Raw genomic sequence first — 21,391 nt, forward strand, 5'->3', positions numbered from 1 at the left:
GAAAATTCGTCGGTAACTGGTAAAAATCCGTCGGTAATTTTCCGATGGAAAAAAATCCGTCGGTAAATAATTTCCGACGAGGCTTTTACAGAGGGACAAAATTCGTCGGTAATTTCGTCGGTAACCAAAAATCCGTCTGTAATATAGACCAAATCTGTCTGTAAATCTGTCTATATTAAGCCATTTTCTAGTTGTGTTATTTTAGACATACTGTATATAAAATATTTTATATTATATATAAATACTAGGTCTTATAAAAATTTAAAATTCATATGTCGCTCCACGTCTTGTGTTACATAACCGCCGTGTCCAAATATGTACCGTACGTAAACCTCTAATAATGAACCGGTATCACTATAAATAAGTGAGTTCATTGCAAGCATCGATCACTCCCACATCTATTCTCTTGCTTATTATATTATATATAAAAATGGAGTTCCGATGTGCTGTTGCTATGCTTTTCTGTGTAAGTTTTCGTATTCTTTTGCTTTTTAATTTGGCTTATATATTCGCCAAAAAGAGTATAATAGTCCTTCATTCACTCATATTTTACCCTCACTGCGGGAAAATATCTATATTTCACTTTCTATGATCTCTTACCACAACTTTAGACCAACTTTCTTCATCCAAAACATTTATTTAATTTGGCTTTCACTGTTAACAATATTATAGTCAATATTAAATAAAATCAAGTAAAATATTAAGGCAGTGATGAGTTAACAAGAACTGTAGCAGGCTGATTCCTTAAACAAGGAGTATATATGTATGCGTATATATAAGTAATTGGCTTTTCCAAAAATACAGTTTAAGAGAGTTACGTTTACATGCATATGCTATCTTGCATGTAATGATGGTGATTATAATAGGTTAATGTTATAAGTGTAAAAAGTGTTGAAATTAATCTCATATAAAAGAAAGTAAGAAAGAGTGGGTAATTTATAAGACGAGAAACTCATTAACGGATTACATAATAACTATATAGTTTTAGCAACATTTAAAGTGTTATTAAAATAAATAATATTTTTAATTTAAAAGATAAAAATCAGAAAGTTATCAAAATGTAAAAAATTATAACTTTAATTTTAAAAATAATTTTTAAATATTACTTATGTTGTTTAACCATCATAGCCATTATAATTATAGCCACCGTAGTCCGAAGAAACCACTGGCACACATATATGGTTTGAGTTTCGTTGATTTAAAGTAAAATAATTATATGAAATGTTTATATAATATAATTATTATGATATCTTATGTTTGGAGGAAATGGTACGGTGCAGCTTTCTTTTGCAATAGGAAGCCGTGGGCGAGAATTGATACCTGACGAAGATTACTGGCAAGCAGTTTGGCCAAACACTCCAATTCCTAACACTCTCAAGGAGCTTTTAAAGCCTGGAGCCCAAGGTCCATATAACTCCTCAATTATACAGTCACATATTAGAGTTGGTTATGGATTATGGTTATGAGAACCAATCTTAGTCGACTGATCCAATTTGATTAATTAAAAATTGTTTGTCAAATTAGTCGGATTCAAAATAAAAGAATAAACTAATTGATGAAACAGGTATGATTTTTTAATTGTTAACCAACTAAAAATAATAAATTTAATTTTTTTAAATTATATATTTTATACATAAATTTATTATTTTATTATATTTAATTTAAATATAGGTAAATTTTAATTAAATCTTAAACCTTTAATTATATGGATTCGGTGACACCACAGGTGTGGTTTTTAGAACTTGGTATAGATCTAACAAATTTCCACCTAATCTGCTCCACATGCACACCCCTGTCAATACACTATACACATCTGCAGAGCAATAATTGCAATTCTTTTATGAATGATTAATAGAGTAGAATTATCCTAAAATAAGAGTTTTTTGTATGATAATGCGTGCAGATTCTGAAATAAATGATGTTCCGATGAAAGTGGACGACACACAGTACCCAAAAACGTTCTTCTTCGAACATGAGCTATTTCCTGGGAAAAAGATGAACATGAAGTTCAGCAAAATCCCGTTTGCTCAACCATACGGAGTATATACATGGGGCAAAGTAATTAAAGACCTCGAAAAAGAGTCCTTCACCTTTGAGGATGCTTGCGTAAGAGAAGCCGGCAAGGGCGAGGACAAGTACTGCGCAAAATCCTTATCAACTTTGATCGGTTTCGCCGTTTCCAAGTTGGGAAAGAACATTCAACCGTTTTCAAGTTCTTTCTTGGACAAGCAGACTGACTACACCATAGAGGGAGTGCACAATCTTGGAGACAAGGCTGTTATGTGTCACAGGCTCAATTTTCAAAGCACCGTCTTTTATTGTCACGAAATCCATGGAACCACCGCATACATGGTTCCAATGGTGGCAGCCGACGGCAGGAGAACTCAGGCGTTAGCGGTTTGCCACCACGACACTTCCGGCATGAATGCGGAAGTTCTTTATGAAATGCTGAAAATCAAGCCTGGAACAGAGACTGCTTGCCACTTCCTTGGAAACAAGGCAGTTATGTGGGTTCCCAACATGGCTGTCAATGGTGTCTACAATATTGCCAATATGGCAAGTTAATTAACTATGCCTTTCTTGAAGCCTTTTGGGTTGTACTATAATTAAATAATAAACCCATGTAATGTTGAACTCTCTACTTGTACTGTTGAAGCTCTAAACTACATGTGCGCCAATGATTATGATGTAATGGCCGGAATTGTGCAGTATATATGATTATATGCTGCTCAATTTTAATGTCTATCTTCTTGTTTGATATGAACTTTCAATATCATATCTACATGGTAAGTAGTCGACATCCAGAAATAACTCTTTTTATTGATTTTTAACTTTTATTAAATGTTCATAATGGATAAAAAGTTAAAAACCTGGTTTAATAGTTTGATCAACAAAAAAAAAATATTCTATAAAAGTTATAAAAGTTAGAAGCAAAAATAGTGGACCAAGTTTAACAAGACCCTGGTTGTTAAAAATTCCTTTGTTATGGTTGGATTCTTTCACCAGATCTGATGGCTTAAGTTTTGTTGGTAGTTTGTAAAAAAGAAAGTATAGGAACCAATTTTACTGTAAGTCAATTTGAATAATTTTTCAAAAATTAAGATTTTGAAAAAGGAAAAGTTTAAGGCCATCAGATTTATTAAAATCTGGTCAGCATTTAGTCAGTAAAATAAAAATAAGTGATTCTCCACCATTAAATGAAACCTCACACCATTAAATACACTATTGATAACTAATTGATGGCTACAACTCACAAAATCTGCTGTCCCCTAACATTCTTTTTTTTAAAAAAAAATAAGATTAGGATATTAAAAATGTGCCATATAAGTCTAATGAAATATTCTTTATGTATTATTCTAGTGTAGCCGCTTCCGCAACGTAAATGTCATCTTCTTACGTAAATGTCATCTTCTTGTGTCGTTGTTTCCTAAAGCTCCAGCAATCATTACGCGTCGTCGAGGTACCACAAAGCAGTTGTGGTGGAGGATACGGTGGCAGTGTGACGGACGATTGATGACGAGATACCAACAACATGATGAGAGAGGATGAAATGGGGCTTCACTAGAAGTGAGTACGGATCGATTTGGTTCAAGTTCATGGTAAAATTAAAACCGAACCAATCAAAATATAATTGGTTCGGTTTGGTTCAAATTTGTATTTTTTAGTACATGTATCCGAACCAAACCAAACCGATTAAGAACGGATTGGTTTGGTTCGGGTAATTGGATATCCGATAACTTTGAAATTCATAAAAAAACCAAATTTTTATCTTAAAAATTCAACAAGTACAATAAACATGTAACATCAATAGAAATAATCCAAACATGTTAAATACCAAATACATTAAAAGCTAATCTCATTAAAATTCAAACATATTAATAGTGAATAATCTTTGTCTAACGAAAAAGTAATATATATATATATATATATATATATATATATATATATTATTTTTTTATTTAATTAATATATGATGGGTTCGCGGGTTAGTTCGGGTTTCGCACCCCCAAAATCGATATCCAAACCAATCACTAACAAAGACCATCGGTTTGGTTCGAATCGAATCCAATTACCCATTATTTCCAGAACCAATTTAATTAATTCGGTTCAAGTTCGAACATATAATTGGGTATCTGCTACTCATGCTCACCTCTAGGCTTCACGTTAATAAAGTGGTTACAAATTAAAAATTCTATTTTTAAAAATTCAAAATTTTATTTTTAATGATTTTGAAAAGTTATTCAAATTAGCTAGTATTTTAGTTGGTCATTTAGCGAAATTGTTTGTAAAAAATAAGTTTTGACTAATCATTAATTATAAAAAAAATTAAGAACAAAAATAGAGTTAAATCTTATTTCAAATATTAAGTGTAAATTTAAATCAAAATAAATATTAAAAATAATTTTAAGAAATTTTAAAAATATCAAAAACGAAAAAACATACTTAGCTCATTAAAATAAAAAGGACTAGTATTAAAACGAGTTACCCACAAATCCTATAAAGTACTGTTGTTTAAAATGTATTACTACTCTACCTATGATAGCCTGAAGTCCTGAACGAAAATTCTTCAAAATTTGACATAGATCATCATAAATGAAATTTACATTGCTATTCTCTATATTTTGCAGCAGCACGATATTATTCTTACCGCTGGAAATTACGGGCAAGAGCTACGGAAGATGTTCAACAAAATAAGGATATTGCCTTGTATTTTTGAGACAGAAATACCGTGTCCGAAAGGAAGAGAAAATGACTATATGAGAATTGGAGAGAGAAAAGAGTGCTATGTTACTATCATCGATGTTGCTCATCACCAATCACACTAACCCAATTTTATATATCCAACCGCTCGTTTTTGTGGTTAACCCAACTTCTTAAAATAAAACCAGTTTCTTAGCCCAATTTCAATGCTTATGTTTTTTATCTTCATGGGTTCTTGAAAAATTATGTACCCATTTAATATTTCACATTATCCATCACATCTTGTTTCGATATACAAAGGTAGAGGGTTAATACCCAAAAAAAGGCAGAGGGTTAATATATAGGACTGGAAACTGTTCAATTCAGTACATGAAACTGGAAAAATTGATTGTTCATTCAATCTGAGATTTTCTTATTTTATTTCACAATACACGTATAAATACTAGATTTGATTAACGTCTGAACAAAATTATTTTGTTATTATTTAATTAACACAAATATTAAATTATATTTAATAAATAAATTTTATTAATTTATGTATATAAATTTTAAAAAATATAAGTACAAATTATATTAATTCATGTGTATCAATTTTAATAAATATCTATATAAATTATATATTTTTTGTATACAAAATTTTTATAAATATAAATGTAAATTATTATTAACCAAGTGCAAACAAAAAATAATAATATTTGTTATTTATTTAGTATTGTTCCATTTACTTATTCATCAGCTAATCAAATCAATAAATAAAATATTGATGGTACAAATAGAAAAATATAACCGTGAGTACAAAGCGCTTTCTTGGTAATAAAAAGCAATTATTTCCATGCAATAAACACAAACTCAATACATTATATGACAAGTAACTATTAGTAGACTCATCAGGATTCAACATCCTAATTTATGGATGGTTTCATTCTTTCTTGAGCTTCTTAGTGATGGTGGCAATATACTTGCCTTGGTGGAATGCTTGCTCCAATTCAAGTTTAGTCGGTTGTCTTGATCCATCACCACCAGCATAAGTTCCGGCACCATACGGACTGCCACCTTTCACTTCATTCATCTCAAACATGCCACCGCCAAATGTATATCCGATCGGGACAAATAGCATTCCATGGTGAACCAACTGAGTGATAGCAGTGAGCCTGCCATTGATTCCACAATTATCATTATTGGTACTTCATTCATGAATCCTATTAATTACGAATTGATTGATAATAATTTCAAAAATACTATGTGTACATCAAAATTATTTATCAAATTATTCATTATGTATTTATATATAATACATATATTTAATTCATTTTCAATATATATTTTATATTTAGACAAATATTTTATATATATAGTAGATTTAATAGCTGATTTTTGATACACAAGTAACATGATTGTAATAGTTGAAAGTGAAATACTTACGCTGTAGTCTCCTGTCCGCCACCTTGAGAACCGGTACTATAGAAGATTCCGGCTGGCCTGCCAGCGAGCTGTTGTGTTTGCCATAGGCTTCCAGTTGCATCTAGAAAAGATTTAAACTGAACAGCCATCATTCCGAATCTTGTTGGAAAACCAAAAACGAAACCGTCACCCTCCAGTAGCTCTTTCGGGTTAATGAGCGGTACATCGCTTTTCGATGGTGCTCCCATTTTGCCAAGCACCTCTTCCGACAAAGTCTCCGGTACCTTATCATTAAAACAAATGAATGTCAAACACTCTTCTATTACTAGTAATGAGATAATATTACTGAGAATGAATTAACTTGAATATATAATATAGAATACTTAATTAAGAACATGCCTGCCATAGAGTAGCCTCAACATCATCTACAGAATCAACACCTTTCTTTATTTCTTTTGCTAGTCTCTCTACATGTCCGTATAACGAGTAATACCTGCCAATAAAATCATACAAAAAATTATTTAATTTATAACATAACAAAATGAATATTGTATTTCATCAAAGAAGATAATAATAACAATAATACAAAACTGATCCAGTAGAGAAGCTAATCTAGAAAGAGGGACATAGCCCAAACATGATTAGAATTCTACAAAGCAAGTGAATTATTATAACATATGGTAGATAAACTTTGGCAATGACATTATATGTATTGAAGAGTGCTTACACAATATAAACTTTTACAGCCATCAGGTCGTTGATCTTCAAAGGAAGTCTTTATATTTATGTGTCTCTTTGTCTCTCTCTGTTTTTCTATTTATGTTATAGAAGAATGAGTTGTTGATGAATGAATGAAAGATGGGGAAGCGAAAGCCATATATATAGTTGCGTATGGGAGAGGATTATTTGATATTGATATGGTAGTTGACTAATGTATATAATTTTAAATTGCTCTAATTTCCTGATTGACGACCCTTTTTGTTTCCTTCCTTTATTTTATATTTCATGACTGCGAGAAACAACTGCTGCAAAATAAAATTGATGATGATAAGATGGTGTCACGCTTACGTCGCACTAGCCTTGTACTATTTCAAAATGCAGTAGAAGTTGACAATTTTATTAGAGAAAAAATTGAATGTTTTTAAATCTATTTATTTATTGTGTGAGTTTAAAAATAATGTGTAATTTTGATGCACTATCATTTAGCCGTTATTCAATTATATTTATGTATTAAACAATTTTTTAGACAATAAATAAAATAATAATTAGATCTTTTGAAAATTTTGTCTTTGAATTAATTAATTTTTTTTAAAAATACTAATTACATTCTCCAAAATAATAGATATTATTAAACTTTTTACATCTTTTCGTCGGCTTATATAATGAAACGGAACGAAGTTGTTTAGGTGTTCTGTCACGTGCATCGACATCACTGTTGTTGCCACATCTCCAGTTGGACAACGTCGTTTTTAAATATCTCTTTTCTCATATTTTTTTAAAGCAATGATGTGATTTGATCCTAATACTACTAATTTAAAAGTTGATTTGTACTTTATTTTTGGAGAATGTTTTAAATAAACTAAGAGTGGCATGACAAGCTCTCAAATCGACTTTTCTTGTTGAGGAGAGTCGAAATTTGCATTAACTGTAAAATTATTCCAGGAGAGAGTTTGACAACACAACATAGGGTGCTCGTCATGGATTTTCGCGTTGAGCAAAAGTTAAGGAAAAGACATTATACGAAGAACCCAAGGACGAGGTGGTGGTGGATGAAAGGTGAGGAACAAAGAAACTTCCTAAGACGGGTAGGAGAAGAGGCAAAGTGGGATGGAAACGGAAGCGCGGAAGAGATGTGGAGGGAGATGGCAGAAGTTATAGAAGAACAGCAAAAGAAAGTTTTGGTGAATCTAAAGGAATAGGACCAAGAGACAAGGAGTCCTGGTGGTGGAATGCGAGTATACAAGAAAAGATAAAGATAAAAAGGGAATGTTTTTAAAGAGTGGTCTTTATGCCGCAATGCAGATAATTGGGAAAAATATAAGGCGGCTAAGAAAGACAAAAGGTGTGTGAAGCAAAAACAAGAGCATATGAGGGTCTCTACCAGTCTTTGGGCACAAAAGAAGGAGAAAAAGGTATATATAGAATCGCAAAGAGTCGGGAAAGAAGAACGAGAGATTTGGATCAGGTTAAGTGCATAAAGGATAAGGATGAAGAGGTGTTGGCCCAAGAGGAGAAGATTAATGAAAGGTGGAAGAGTTACTTCTACGAGTTATTTAATGAGGGACAGAAGACTCTTCCGAGTCTTGGTCGATTATGCACAAGGGAAGAAGATCAAACTTTGACTACTATCGAAGGATTCGAGACTTCGAGGTAAAAGAGGCTTTAAAGCAGATGAAAATGGCAGGACAGTAGGACTTGATAATATCCCGATTGAGGTTTGGAAAGGTCTGGAGAAAAAGGCATCAACTGGTTAACCAAGCTTTTTAATGAGATTTTAAGGTCAAAGAAGATGCCTGATGAGTGGAGAAAGAGCACCTTGGTACCTATCTACAAGAATAAGGGGATATACAAGTTGCGGAAACTATAGAGGGATTAAGCTATGAGTCATACTATGAAGTTATGGGAAAGGGTGATAAACAGGTTGAGAAAAGACACAAGTAACAGAGAATCAATTTGGATTTATGCCAGGAAGATCTACCACTGAAGCGATTACCTATTAAGAAGGATGATGGAGAGGTATCGTAGTAGTAAAAGGGACCTACATATGGTGTTTATGATTTGGAAAAAGCGTATGATAGGGTACCAAGGGAGGTCTTATGGAAGGTTTAGAAAAGAGGAGAGTAAGGATCGCATATATTCGGGCAATTAAAGACATGTATGATGGGGCCACAACTAGTGTGAAGACTCAAGGTGGTGTGACGGAAGAATTCTCTATTGGTATAGGATTACACCAGGGATCATCCTTAAGCTCATACCTTTTCACTTAGTCCTGGAAGTACTCACAGAGCACATCCAAGAGCTTGTGCCATGGTGCATGCTTTTTGCCGATGATATCATCCTTGGGAGAGTCAAGGGAAGACCTAAATAAGAAGTTGGAGTTATGGAGAGAAGCTTTAGAAGTGTATGGTCTGCGCTAAGCTGTAGCAGACGGATATATGGAATGTAAGTTCAGTCTGAGAAGGGAAAACCCCAATATAGAGGTGAAGATTGGAGAAAACATCCTAGAAAAAGTTAAAAGTTTTAAGTATCTTGGGTGCATCATATAGGATAATGGAGAGATTAAACAGGATGTAAATCATAGGATCCAAAACAGTCGCACCGCTATAAGACCGGCTATGCTGTATGGTACGGAGTGTTGGGCGGCTAAAGGGGAGCACAAACATAAGCTGAGTGTGGCAGAGATGAAGATGTTGAGATGGATGAGTGGTCATACGCGATTGGATAAAATAAGGAATGAAGATATAAGGGAGAGAGTTGGAGTAGCACCCATTGTGGAAAAGATGGTTGAATCGCGTCTCAAGTGGTTTGGACATGTGAGAAGAAGACCGATAGAACATCCAGTCAGGAGGGTGGATGAGATGGAAGATGGACAAAGGGCGAAAGGCAGAGGAAGACCTAAGAAGACTATCCATGAGGTGGTCAAACGAAATCTACATGTAAACAGTCTCTCTGTAGACATGATACATGACATAGCACAATGGCATCGTTTGATTCATGTAGCCGACCCCACTTAGTGGGACAAGGCTTTGTTGTTGTTGTTGTTAGTTATTATGTGTGTTTAAAAATAGAATTTAATTTTAATATTCTGTTTACAGATCATTTAATCATATTTGGGTTTTAAATGATTTTTAGATAATGAATTTAAAAATCAATTATATTTGTTGATAATGAGTTTAGGTAAAACTCTTCTAATATTACCGGTATATAAAAATTAAATTATTAAAACTAATTATAATCATTCACTTTGATCTTTTATTATTTTTGTTATAAATCAAGTAGAATGATTTTAGTTACTATTAGACAATTACAACTAGAAAATGGATTAATACAGACAGATTTACAGATGGATTTAGTCTTTATTACAGACGGATTTTTGGTTACCGACGGATTTTGTCCCTCTGTAAAAGCCCCGTCGGAAATTATTTACCGACGGATTTTTTTTCCGTCGAAAAATTACAGACGGATTTTTAGCAGTTACCGACGGATTTTCCCTCTGTAAATTTTCTATCCATTTCCCAAAGGCGACGAACTTTCCGACGGATTTTCCGTTTGTAATTACAGACGGATTTTCCGACGGATTTTCCGTCTGTAATTACAAATGGATTTTCAGACGGATTTTTTGTCTGTAATTACAGACGAATTTTTCGACAGATTTTCCGTCTGTAATTACAGACAAATTTTCCGACAGATTTTCCGTCTGTAATTTGAACTTTGGAAAATCATCCCACATTCTGATTACAGACAGAAAAAAATCCGTGTAAATCTGTCAGTAAGATAAATATTTTTTTTTTTTGATTTTTCCATTGCAAAATGAATACTTTAGATTGTTTTCCTAATTTTACTCCATCAAACCTGTAAATTGAAAAAAGAAAGCCAAAAAATCACATAAATAAACATAATATTCATTACATGATACCTATAAAATTGGATGTATTTTCAACATCATGGCCAATATCTCATTGTCTTAATAAAAAGATACCCAAAAAAAATAAGATGACCATCCCAATGTTACATGAATGTCACAAATTACTTAACACTTAAAGAGGATAATCTAAAATATTAATAGATAACTAAGTTGCATTGGCAGCATCAAGCTCCATATTGAAAGTTAATTTTGACATCTCCTGACTGAAATAGAATTAAAATCCAAATTAGAATTGGAGTGAATTGGAATGCTTGAATAAAAATAAGCATATTATTTAAAGCATTTTGCACTCTCTTTTGCATGAACAAATTTCTATAAAAATCGGTACATAAAGGAATCACATCTCTTCTTAGAAAGCAAGAACCATGAGCTTCTTAAAGGAGGGTAAAGGAGGAACTGTAGTAAAATTTGGAGACATAATACCTCCACATAGTAGCTGAATGCTTGCTAAGTAGTAGCATTATCCAAAATAAGTATACCTGCCATAACAAAGTACAATCAATACTTAATACCAAATATACGAAGAGCTAAACAAAAACTCTCAATTGAACCATTATCAAATAGTGGTTTGTATACTTTAATGCCCCATTATCACTGCCAACTTCACTTCTCTATATTAAATGTACACATGACAAATTTTGCTTCACTCATAAAGGTACCTCTAGAACAATCTATGCCAAAGAATCAAAACAGAAAAAAACAGAGAGAACAACAAAAAAACAGAGATCAAAACACTTAATTGGTACCTCTCTCCTTTCCATTCCCAGTTTCAATTGGTACTGCATAAGCCAAAATAATTGAAACATTTAAAGGGTTCTTAACAGAGTGCGGAATGAAAAAGAACATTTGAAAGAACTCACATGGGCTAGGCAAAGTCAAACAGCAGGAAGCCTAGGCACAACAATAGCAGATTTCTACACATGCGCCAGAAAACCCTCAGATGGTTCAGAAAATACAATCTCATCGTAAGATCAACTAGGAACATCTAAATAACTAATATTCAACCAGTCACCATGATAACACAAAAGCACCAAAAGGCAACAATTAAAACTCACAGGTGGTAGGAGCTGCTCATTTAATCACCTCCACTGGTGACTGGATATGGTACAAGTCTCATGCCTTTACACCCATGTCAGATTAACAAGGTCTTGCATTATAGGTGCATTTTCATTCCATGAATACATTTTTAATAAGGATCATTAGCCTCAAACTAGTTGTGCTTGTACCTGAAAAAGAATTTGAATGAGATATTGAAAGCAAGTATAAATCAGGATGCAAAAAAACTACCAACGTTAGAAAGAAGTTAATACTTTATGTCGCTTATCTCATCCCTCTCTCAATACAACATATAAATAAGAGTCTTTTTATCGGTATATTGATACCAAAACTAAAGTCTGAGATAAGAAGGGAGTCTTTTATCGGTATATTGAATAGACAAACATGGCTCTTTCATTTGACAAAATGCAATCAATTGAAAAAGAAAATACCGAAGGGAGTGCCAATCTAATATTTAAACTTCAAATCTATAAAAAAAAATTCTCTCCCGTTTTAACAAAAGAAGCAACATTAAAACACAAACTTATGGATACAGCATGGAGATACAGTTAGCTCATTGTATAGTAACAGAGCAAGAGAAGAATTACAGAAAAATTTAATGATTCAAACCAAATCTTTTTTTTTCAAAAAAAAAAAAGGTTTAATACATTCCTATAAAATATTAAACTTTAATTATGATAGAATAAGATATATGACTGAATATGTTTAGTGTACTATTACGATTTCGCTTGAAAATGTAGAAGTGTACTTATTCCTATTGCAGTATATATATATAGTGCTCAATGCTAAAAGGCTTCTATCCTAAAGCAAGTATTGAAGCTAAGTTCTAAGCAATGTGTCTCATAGATATAGTTTCTCCGAGATTATATTCTTCCAATGAATTCAGTATATGACAATAGTAAATCCTACACCTCAAATTGCCTAGATGATTTTGCTACCCTAATAAAGCAGAAATTAATAGATATAAACTTAGATGTATCAGTTTGGTAAAAAAGAACATACCAATCCAATTCCTATACCATAAACAAATCTCCCTATCACCAATATAGGAAGATTTGGAGCTAGTGCTATTACGAGTGCTCCGACAAGATATAACAATGCTGAAACCAGCTCCCTTCTTCTACCTAAAATTGAAGTTTGTCATAAACTTCCCCAGGAAAGGGATATATAAAATGATAACCAGTTAGAGGGATAATTACCTAAGTAGTCAGCAACATTGAAGGCCAAAACAGAACCAATTAAGGCACCATATAATGATCCACTAGTCTGCAAAAGACATCAAAATCAAATACCTAATGTTATGTTCAAGATAAATAATAATAAAAATGTACCAAAAACAAGGATCAAATTATAATTATAATAGAAACAAATTGTAGCCATAACCTAAGAAACAAGTTAAAGAGTTAGCCTAAACAAGCAATAATAGATACTATCTTTAATTTCTTCTATAAAATGACAAATTACACCAACAGTTGATAGCTTGATTTAGTTGCAATTTAATTTTTACCAGAAACAATGTATACATATAACAAAATTAGATCAAGCTAGTGGTGCACGAAATTGTGATCAATACTTTTTAATACACGAAATAATCCCCGGTAATGGCTCCAAAGACTTGGTGCTCAATACCATGGCATAAACACAACTTCGCACAACTAACCAGCAAGTGCACTGGGTCGTCCAAGTAATACCTTACGTGAGTAAGGGTCGGTCCCACGGAGATTGTTGCTATGAAGCAAGCTATGGTCACCTTGTAAATCTCAGTCAGGCAGACTCAAATGGGTATAGTGATAAACGAATAAAGCATAAAGATAAAGATAGAGATACTTATGTATATCATTGGTGAGAGCTTCAGATAAGCGTATGAAGATGCCTTCCCTTCCGTCTCTCTGCTTTCCTACTGTCTTCATCCAATCCTTCTTACTCCTTTCCATGGCAAGCTCATGTAGGGTTTCACTGTTGTCAGTGGCTACCTCCCATCCTCTCAGTGAAAATGTTCCCATGCTCTGTCACAGCATATGGCTAATCAGCTGTCGGTTCTCAGTCAGGCCGGAATAAAATCCATCGATCCTTTTGCGTCTGTCACTAACGCCCCGCCTGCTAGGAGTTTGAAGCACGTCACAGTCATTCAATCATTGAATCCTACTCAGAATACCACAGACAAGGTTAGACCTTCCGGATTCTCTTGAATGCCGCCATCAGTTCTCGCCTATACCACGAAGACTCTGATCTCACGGAATGGCTGGCTCGTTTGTCAGGCGAGCACTCGGTTGTCAGGCGATCAACCATGCATCGTGTTATCAGAAATCCAAGAGATATTCACTAAGCCTCGTATGCTTGTAGAACAAGAGTGGTTGTCAGTCACCTTGTTCATGAGTGAGAATGATGATGAGTGTCACGGATCATCACATTCATCAAGTTGAAGAACAAGTGATATCTTGGACAAAGAACAAGCGGAATTGAATAGAAGAACAATAGTAATTGCATTAATACTCGAGGTACAGCAGAGCTCCACACCTTAATCTATGGTGTGTAGAAACTCCACCGTTGAAAATACATAAGAACAAGGTCTAGGCATGGCCGTGAGGCCAGCCTCCCAATGATCTAAGATAGCATAAAACTCAAAGATAGCTACCAAGATTCCTAGATGTCAAATACAATAGTAAAAGGTCCTACTTATAGAAAACTAGTAGCCTAGGGTGTACAGAGATGAGTAAATGACATAAAAATCCACTTCCGGGCCCACTTGGTGTGTGCTTGGGCTGAGCAATGAAGCATTTTCGTGTAGAGACTCTCCTTGGAGTTAAACGCCAGCTTTTATGCCAGTTTGGGCGTTTAACTCCCATTTAGGTGCCAGTTCCGGCGTTTAACGCTGGAATTTCTTGAGGTGACTTTGAACGCCGGTTTGGGCCATCAAATCTTGGGCAAAGTATGGACTATCATATATTGCTGGAAAGCCCAGGATGTCTACTTTCCAACGCCGTTGAGAGCGCGCCAATTGGGCTTCTGTAGCTCCAGAATATCCACTTCGAGTGCAGGGAGGTCAGAATCCAACAGCATCTGCAGTCCTTTTGAGTCTCTGGATCAGATTTTTGCTCAGATCCCTCAATTTCAGCCAGAAAATACCTGAAATCACAGAAAAACACACAAACTCATAGTAAAGCCCAGAAAAGTGAATTTTAACTAAAAACTAATAAAAATATACTAAAAACTAACTAGATCATACTAAAAACATACTAAAAACAATGCCAAAAAGCGTACAAATTATCCGCTCATCACAACACCAAACTTAAATTGTTGCTTGTCCTCAAGCAACTGAAGATCAAATAAGATAAAAAAGAGAGAATATGCAATGAACTCCAAAAACATCTATGAAGATCAGTATTAATTAGATGAGCGGGGCTTTTAGCTTTTTGCCTCTGAATAGTTTTGGCATCTCACTTTATCCTTTGGAATTCAGAATGATTGGCTTCTTTAGGAACTCAGAATCCAGATAGTGTTATTGATTCTCCTAGTTAAGTATGATGATTCTTGAACACAGCTACTTATTGAGTCTTGGCCGTGGCCCAAAGCACTCTGTCTTCCAGTATTACCACCGGATACATACATGCCACAGACACATAGTTGGGTGAACCTTTTCAGATTGTGACTCAGCTTTGCTAAAGTCCCCAATTAGAGGTGTCCAGGGTTCTTAAGCACACTCTTATTGCCTTGGATCACAACTTTATTTCTTTCTTTTTCTTTCTTTTTCTCCCTTTTTTTTTCTTTTTTCGGTTTTTTTTTTCGCTTGCTTCCTCTTTTTTTTGTATTCACTGCTTTTTCTTGCTTCAAGAATCATTTTTATGATTTTTCAGATCCTCAGTAACATGTCTCCTTTTTCATCATTCTTTCAAGAGCCAACATTCATGAACCACAAATTCAAAAGACATATGCACTGTTCAAGCATACATTCATAGAACAAAAGTGTTGCCACCACATCAAGATAATTAAACTGTTATAAAATTCAAAATTCATGCAATTCTTTTCTTTTTCAATTAAGAACAATTTTTAAGAAAGGTGATGGATTCATAGGACATTCATAACTTTAAGGCATAGACACTAAGACTCTAATGATCATAAGACACAAACATGGATAACATAAGCATGAAAATTTTCGAAAAACAAGGAAATAAAGAACAAGGAGATTAAAGAACGGGTCCACCTTAGTGATGGCGGCTTGTTCTTCCTCTTGAAGGTCTTATGGAGTGCTTGAGCTCCTCAATGTCTCTTCCTTGTCTTTGTTGCTCCTCTCTCATGATTCTTTGATCTTCTCTAATTTCATGGAGGAGAATGGAGTGCTCTTGATGCTCCACCCTTAGTTGTCCCATGTTGGAACTCAATTCTCCTAGGGAGGTGTTTACTTGCTCCCAATAGTCTTGTGGAGGAAAGTGCATCCCTTGAGGTATCTCAGGGATCTCATGATGAGAGGGGTCTCTTGTTTGCTCCATCCTTTTCTTCGTGATGGGCTTGTCCTCATCAATGGGGGTGTCTCCTTCTATGTCAACTCCAACTGAATAACAGAGGTGACAAATGAGATGAGGAAAGGCTAGCCTTGCCAAGGTGGAAGACTTGTCCGCCACTTTATAGAGCTCTTGGGCTATAACCTCATGAACTTCCACTTCTTCTCCAATCATGATGCTATGAATCATGATGGCCCGGTCTAGAGTAACTTCGGACCGGTTGCTAGTGGGAATGATTGAGCGTTGGATAAACTCCAACCATCCTCTAGCCACGGGCTTGAGGTCATGCCTTCTTAATTGAACCGGCTTGCCTCTTGAATCTCTCTTCCATTGTGCGCCCTCTTCACATATGACTGTGAGGACTTGGTCCAACCTTTGATCAAAGTTGACCCTTCTAGTGTAAGGATGTTCATCTCCTTGCATCATGGGCAAGTTGAATGCTAACCTTACATTTTCCGGACTAAAATCCAAGTATTTTCCCCGAACCATAGTAAGATAATTCTTTGGATCCGGGTTCACACTTTGATCATGGTTCTTGGAGATCCATGCATTGGCATAGAACTCTTGAACCATCAAGATTCCGACTTGTTGAATGAGGTTGGTAAGCACTTCCCAACCTCTTCTTCGGATCTCATGGCGGATCTCCGGATATTTACCCTTTTTGAGTGAAAAGGGGACCTCGGGGATCACCTTCTTCAAGGCCACAACTTCATAGAAGTGGTCTTGATGCACCCTTGAGATGAATCTATCCATCTCCCATGACTCGGAGGTGGAAGCTTTTGCCTTCCCTTTTCTCTTTCTAGAGGTTTCTCCAGCCTTGGATGCCATAAATGGTTATGGAAAAATGAAAAAGCAACGCTTTTACCACACCAAACTTAAAAGGTTTGCTCGTCCTCGAGCAAAAGAAGAAAGAAGAGAGTAGAAGAAGAAGAAATGAGGAAGAAGGGAGTGGCTTATGTATTCAGCCAAGGAGGGGGGAAGTGGTGTTTAGGTTGTGTGAAAATGAAGGAGTGAAGATGGAATAGGTGTTGAGGTGATTGGTGAATGGGTGAAGAAGAAGAGAGAGGGTGGTGGGGTAGGTGGGGATCCTGTGGGGTCCACAGATCCTGAGGTGTCAAGGAAAAGTCATCCCTGCACCAAGTGGCAAGAAAATTTGCGTTCTGTGCCAAATATGGCGTTAAACGCCGGGCTGGTGCCCATTTCTGGCGTTTAACGCCAGTTTCTTGCCCTTTTCTGGCGTTTAACGCCAGTCTGGTGCCCCTTTCTGGCGTTAAACGCCCAGAATGGTGCCAGACTGGGCGTTAAACGCCCAACTGCTAGCCTCACTGGCGTTTAAACGCCAGTGGGTTCTTCCTCCAGGGTGTGCTATTTTTCTTCCTGTTTTTCATTCTGTTTTTGCTTTTTCAATTAATTTTGTGTCTTCTCATGATCATCAACCTACAAAATAAGATAAAATGACAAAGGAAAATATATAAAATATAACATTGGGTTGCCTCCCAACAAGCGCTTCTTTAATGTCAGTAGCTTGACAGAGGGCTCTCATGGAGCCTCACAGATACTCAGAGCAATGTTGGAACCTCCCAACACCAAACTTAGAGTTTGAATATGGGGGTTCAACACCAAACTTAGAGTTTGGTTGTGGCCTCCCAACACCAAACTTAGAGTTTGACTGTGGGGGCTCTGTTTGTCTCTGATTTGAGAGAAGCTCTTCATGCTTCCTCTCCATGGTGATAGAGGGATATCCTTGAGCCTTAAACACAAAGGATTCTTCATTCATTTGAATGATCAGTTCACCTCCATCAACATCAATCACAGCCTTTGCTGTGGCTAGGAAGGGTCTGCCAAGGATGATGGATTCATTCATGCACTTCCCAGTCTCTAGGACTATGAAATCAGTAGGGATGTAATGGTCTTCAACTTTTACCAAAACATTCTCTACAAGTCCATGAGCTTGTTTTTTTGAGTTGTCTGCCATCTCCAGTGAGATTCTTGCAGCTTGTACCTCAAAGATCCCTAGCTTCTCCATTACAGAGAGAGGCATGAGGTTTACACTTGACCCTAAGTCACACAGAGCCTTCTTGAAGGTCATGGTGCCTATGGTACAAGGTATGGAAAACTTCCCAGGATCTTGTCTCTTTTGAGGTAATTTCTGCCTAGACAAGTCATCCAGTTCTTTGGTGAGCAAAGGAGGTTCATCCTTCCAAGTCTCATTTCCAAATAACTTGTCATTTAGCTTCATGATTGCTCCAAGGTATTTAGCAACTTGCTCTTCAGTGACATACTCATCCTCTTCAGAGGAAGAATACTCATCAGAGCTCATGAAAGGCAGAAGTAGGTCCAATGGAATCTCTATGGTCTCATTTTGAGCCTCAGATTCCCATGGTTCCTCATTGGGGAACTCAGTGGAGGTCAGTGCACGCCCATTGAGCTCTTCTTCAGTGGCGTCCACTTCATCTCCTTCCTCTCCAAATTCGGCCATGGTTATGGCTTTGCACTCTCCTTTTGGATTTTCTTCTGTATTACTTGGGAGAGTACTAGGAGGGAGTTCAGTAACTTTCTTGCTCAGCTGTCCCACTTGTGCTTCCAAATTCCTAATGGAAGACCTTGTTTCAGTCATGAAACTTTGAGTGGTTTTGATTAGATCAGAGACCATGGTTGCTAAGTCAGAGGGGTTCTACTTAGAATTCTCTGTCTGTTGCTGAGAAGATGATGGAAAAGGCTTGCCATTGCTAAACCTGTTTCTTCCACCATTATTGTTATTGAAACCTTGTTGAGGTTTCTCTTGATTCTTCCATGAGAAATTTGGGTGATTTCTCCATGAAGAATTATAGGTGTTTCCATAGGGTTCTCCTAGGTAATTCACCTCTTCCATTGAAGGGTTCTCAGGATCATAAGCTTCTTCTTCAGAGGAAGCATCCTTAGTACTGCTTGGTGCATTTTGCATTCCAGACAGACTTTGAGAAATCAAATTGACTTGTTGAGTCAATATCTTGTTCTGAGCCAGAATGGCATTCAGAGTATTAATCTCAAGAACTCCTTTCTTCTGACTAGTCCCATTGTTCACAGGATTTCTTTCAGAAGTGTACATGAATTGGTTATTTGCAACCATTTTAATTAGCTCTTGAGCTTCTGTAGGCGTCTTCTTCAGATGAAGAGATCCTCCAGCAGAGCTATCCAAAGACATCTTGGATAGTTCAGAGAGACCATCATAGAAAATACCTATGATGCTCCATTCAGAAAGCATGTCTGAAGGACATTTTCTGATTAATTGTTTGTATCTTTCCCAAGCTTCATAGAGGGATTCACCATCCTTCTGTCTGAAGGTTTGGACTTCCACTCTAAGCTTACTCCATTTCTGAGGTGGAAAGAACTTTGCCAAGAAGACATTGACTAGCTTTTCCCATGAGTCTAGACTTTCTTTAGGTTGTGAGTCCAACCAAGTCCTAGCTCTGTCTCTTACAGCAAAAGGAAATAGCATCAGTCTGTAGACCTCAGGATCAACCCCATTAGTCTTGACTGTGTCACAGATTTGCAAGAACTCAGCTAAAAACTGATGAGGATCTTCCATTGGAAGTCCATGGAACTTGCAATTCTGTTGCATTAGAGAAACTAATTGAGGCTTAAGCTCAAAGTTGTTTGCTCCAATGGCAGGGATAGAGATGCTTCTCCCATAGAAATTGGGAGTAGGTGCAGTAAAGTCACCCAGCACCTTCCTTGTATTGTTGGCATTGTTGTTATTTTCGGCTGCCATGTCTTCTTCTTTGAAGAATTCGGTCAGGTCCTCAACAGAGAGTTGTGCCTTAACTTCTCTTAGCTTTCGCTTCAAGGTCCTTTCAGGTTCAGGGTCAGCTTCAACAAGAATGCCTTTGTCTTTGCTCCTGCTCATATGAAAGAGAAGAGAACAAGAAAATGTGGAATCCTCTATGTCACAGTATAGAGACTCCTTGAGGTGTCAGAGGAAAAGAAAAATAGAAGAAAGAAGGTAGAAGAATTCGAACTTGATTAGATAGAGTTCGAATTGTGCATTAAGAAGGAGTAGTACTCCATAAGTAGAAGGATGTGGGAAGAGAGGAAGAAGATTTTCGAAAATTCAATTAAAAAGATTTTGAATACATTTTGAAAAACACTTAATTGATTTTCGAAAATAAAAGTGAGAAAGAAATCAAGTGATTTTTGAAAAAAGATTTTGAAATTAGAAGTTAAAAAGATTTGATTGAAAACTTATTTTGAAAAAGATGTGGTTAAGAAGATATGATTGAAGAGATTTGATTTGAAAACAATTTTAAAAGATATGATTTGAAAACAAATTTTTTTTTTTTAAAAAAAAGATTTGATTTTAAAAATTAATGACTTGCCTAACAAGAAAAGATATGATTCAAACATTAAACCTTTCTCAACAGAAAAGGCAACAAACTTGAGATGTTCAATCAAATCATTAATTGTTAGTAAGTATCTTTGAAAAAGGAAAGAAATTGATTTTGAAAACATTTGATTGAAAAGATATGATTTGAAAAAGATTTGATTTTGAAAAACTTTGAAAACTTGAAAAAAATTGATTTGAAAAACAAAATCTTCCCCCTTGTGCCATCCTGGCGTTAAACGCCCAGAATGGTATCCATTCTGGCGTTTAACGCCCAAAATGCTACCTCTTTGGGCGTTAAACGCCCAACCAGGTACCCTGGCTGGCGTTTAAACGCTAGTCTGTCCTTCTTCACTGGGCGTTTTGAACGCCCAACTTTTTCTGTATAATTCCTCTGCAGTATGTTCTGAATCTTCAATTCTTTGTATTATTGACTTGAAAAGACACAGATTAAAAATATTTTTGGATTTTTAATAATCAAAATGCAACAATAATCAAATATTTTTAGCAGTTTGTATACTACTGACACTATATGAGACACATAAACACTCAAGTCAAAAGAATTCAAAGATCAGAGTAAGAAATCATCAAGAATTACTTGAAGATCCTTAAGACACATGAATGAATGCATGCAATTGACACCAAACTTAAGATGAGACACTAGACTCAAGCAAGAAACATCAAATATTTTTGGTTTTTTTATGATTTTGTGAATTTTTTTGTGCTTTT

General features: G+C 35.6%; 2 protein-coding genes and 1 non-coding gene across 3 annotated transcripts; 2 read left to right on the forward strand and 1 right to left on the reverse strand.

The window, feature by feature from the left end:
* The first annotated feature begins 332 nt into the window (after positions 1 to 332).
* LOC130965272 (unknown seed protein USP-like) lies at positions 333 to 2,764 on the forward strand. The gene is made up of 3 exons (XM_057890011.1): positions 333 to 466; positions 1,281 to 1,404; positions 1,904 to 2,764. The coding sequence occupies exons 1-3, from the start codon at positions 431 to 433 to the stop codon at positions 2,563 to 2,565; spliced, it is 822 nt and encodes a 273-aa protein (XP_057745994.1). The 5' UTR covers positions 333 to 430; the 3' UTR covers positions 2,566 to 2,764.
* A 2,740-nt stretch (positions 2,765 to 5,504) lies between these two features.
* LOC130969215 (probable NAD(P)H dehydrogenase (quinone) FQR1-like 1) lies at positions 5,505 to 6,982 on the reverse strand. The gene is made up of 4 exons (XM_057894857.1): positions 6,830 to 6,982; positions 6,502 to 6,595; positions 6,124 to 6,386; positions 5,505 to 5,852 (listed from the first exon to the last, which is right to left on the reverse strand). Exons 1-4 carry the CDS (start codon positions 6,850 to 6,852, stop codon positions 5,621 to 5,623), a joined length of 612 nt encoding a protein of 203 aa, XP_057750840.1. The 5' UTR covers positions 6,853 to 6,982; the 3' UTR covers positions 5,505 to 5,620.
* Positions 6,983 to 19,540: 12,558 nt separating this feature from the next.
* LOC130972563 (small nucleolar RNA R71) lies at positions 19,541 to 19,648 on the forward strand. The gene has a single exon (XR_009083725.1). It is a non-coding gene; the product is annotated as a small nucleolar RNA R71 (small nucleolar RNA).
* The last annotated feature ends 1,743 nt before the right edge of the window (positions 19,649 to 21,391 follow it).

Source organism: Arachis stenosperma, chromosome 3, assembly GCF_014773155.1.
Source record: "Arachis stenosperma cultivar V10309 chromosome 3, arast.V10309.gnm1.PFL2, whole genome shotgun sequence".
In the NCBI taxonomy this organism is placed as follows: Eukaryota; Viridiplantae; Streptophyta; class Magnoliopsida; order Fabales; family Fabaceae; genus Arachis; species Arachis stenosperma.

Bases quoted from the DNA above. Each gene is read 5' to 3' on its own strand.
- LOC130969215 (XM_057894857.1), bottom strand. From the start codon at position 6,852: ATGGCTGTAAAAGTTTATATTGT. The intron at 6,596-6,829 runs GTAAGCACTCTT...TTTTATTGGCAG, and splicing joins GCTGTAAAAGTTTATATTGT to GTATTACTCGTTATACGGAC. The intron at 6,387-6,501 runs GCATGTTCTTAA...TTTAATGATAAG, and splicing joins TTGAGGCTACTCTATGGCAG to GTACCGGAGACTTTGTCGGA.
- LOC130965272 (XM_057890011.1), top strand. From the start codon at position 431: ATGGAGTTCCGATGTGCTGTTGCTATGCTTTTCTGT. The intron at 467-1,280 runs GTAAGTTTTCGT...GGTACGGTGCAG, and splicing joins CTGTTGCTATGCTTTTCTGT to CTTTCTTTTGCAATAGGAAG. The intron at 1,405-1,903 runs GTCCATATAACT...TAATGCGTGCAG, and splicing joins TTTAAAGCCTGGAGCCCAAG to ATTCTGAAATAAATGATGTT.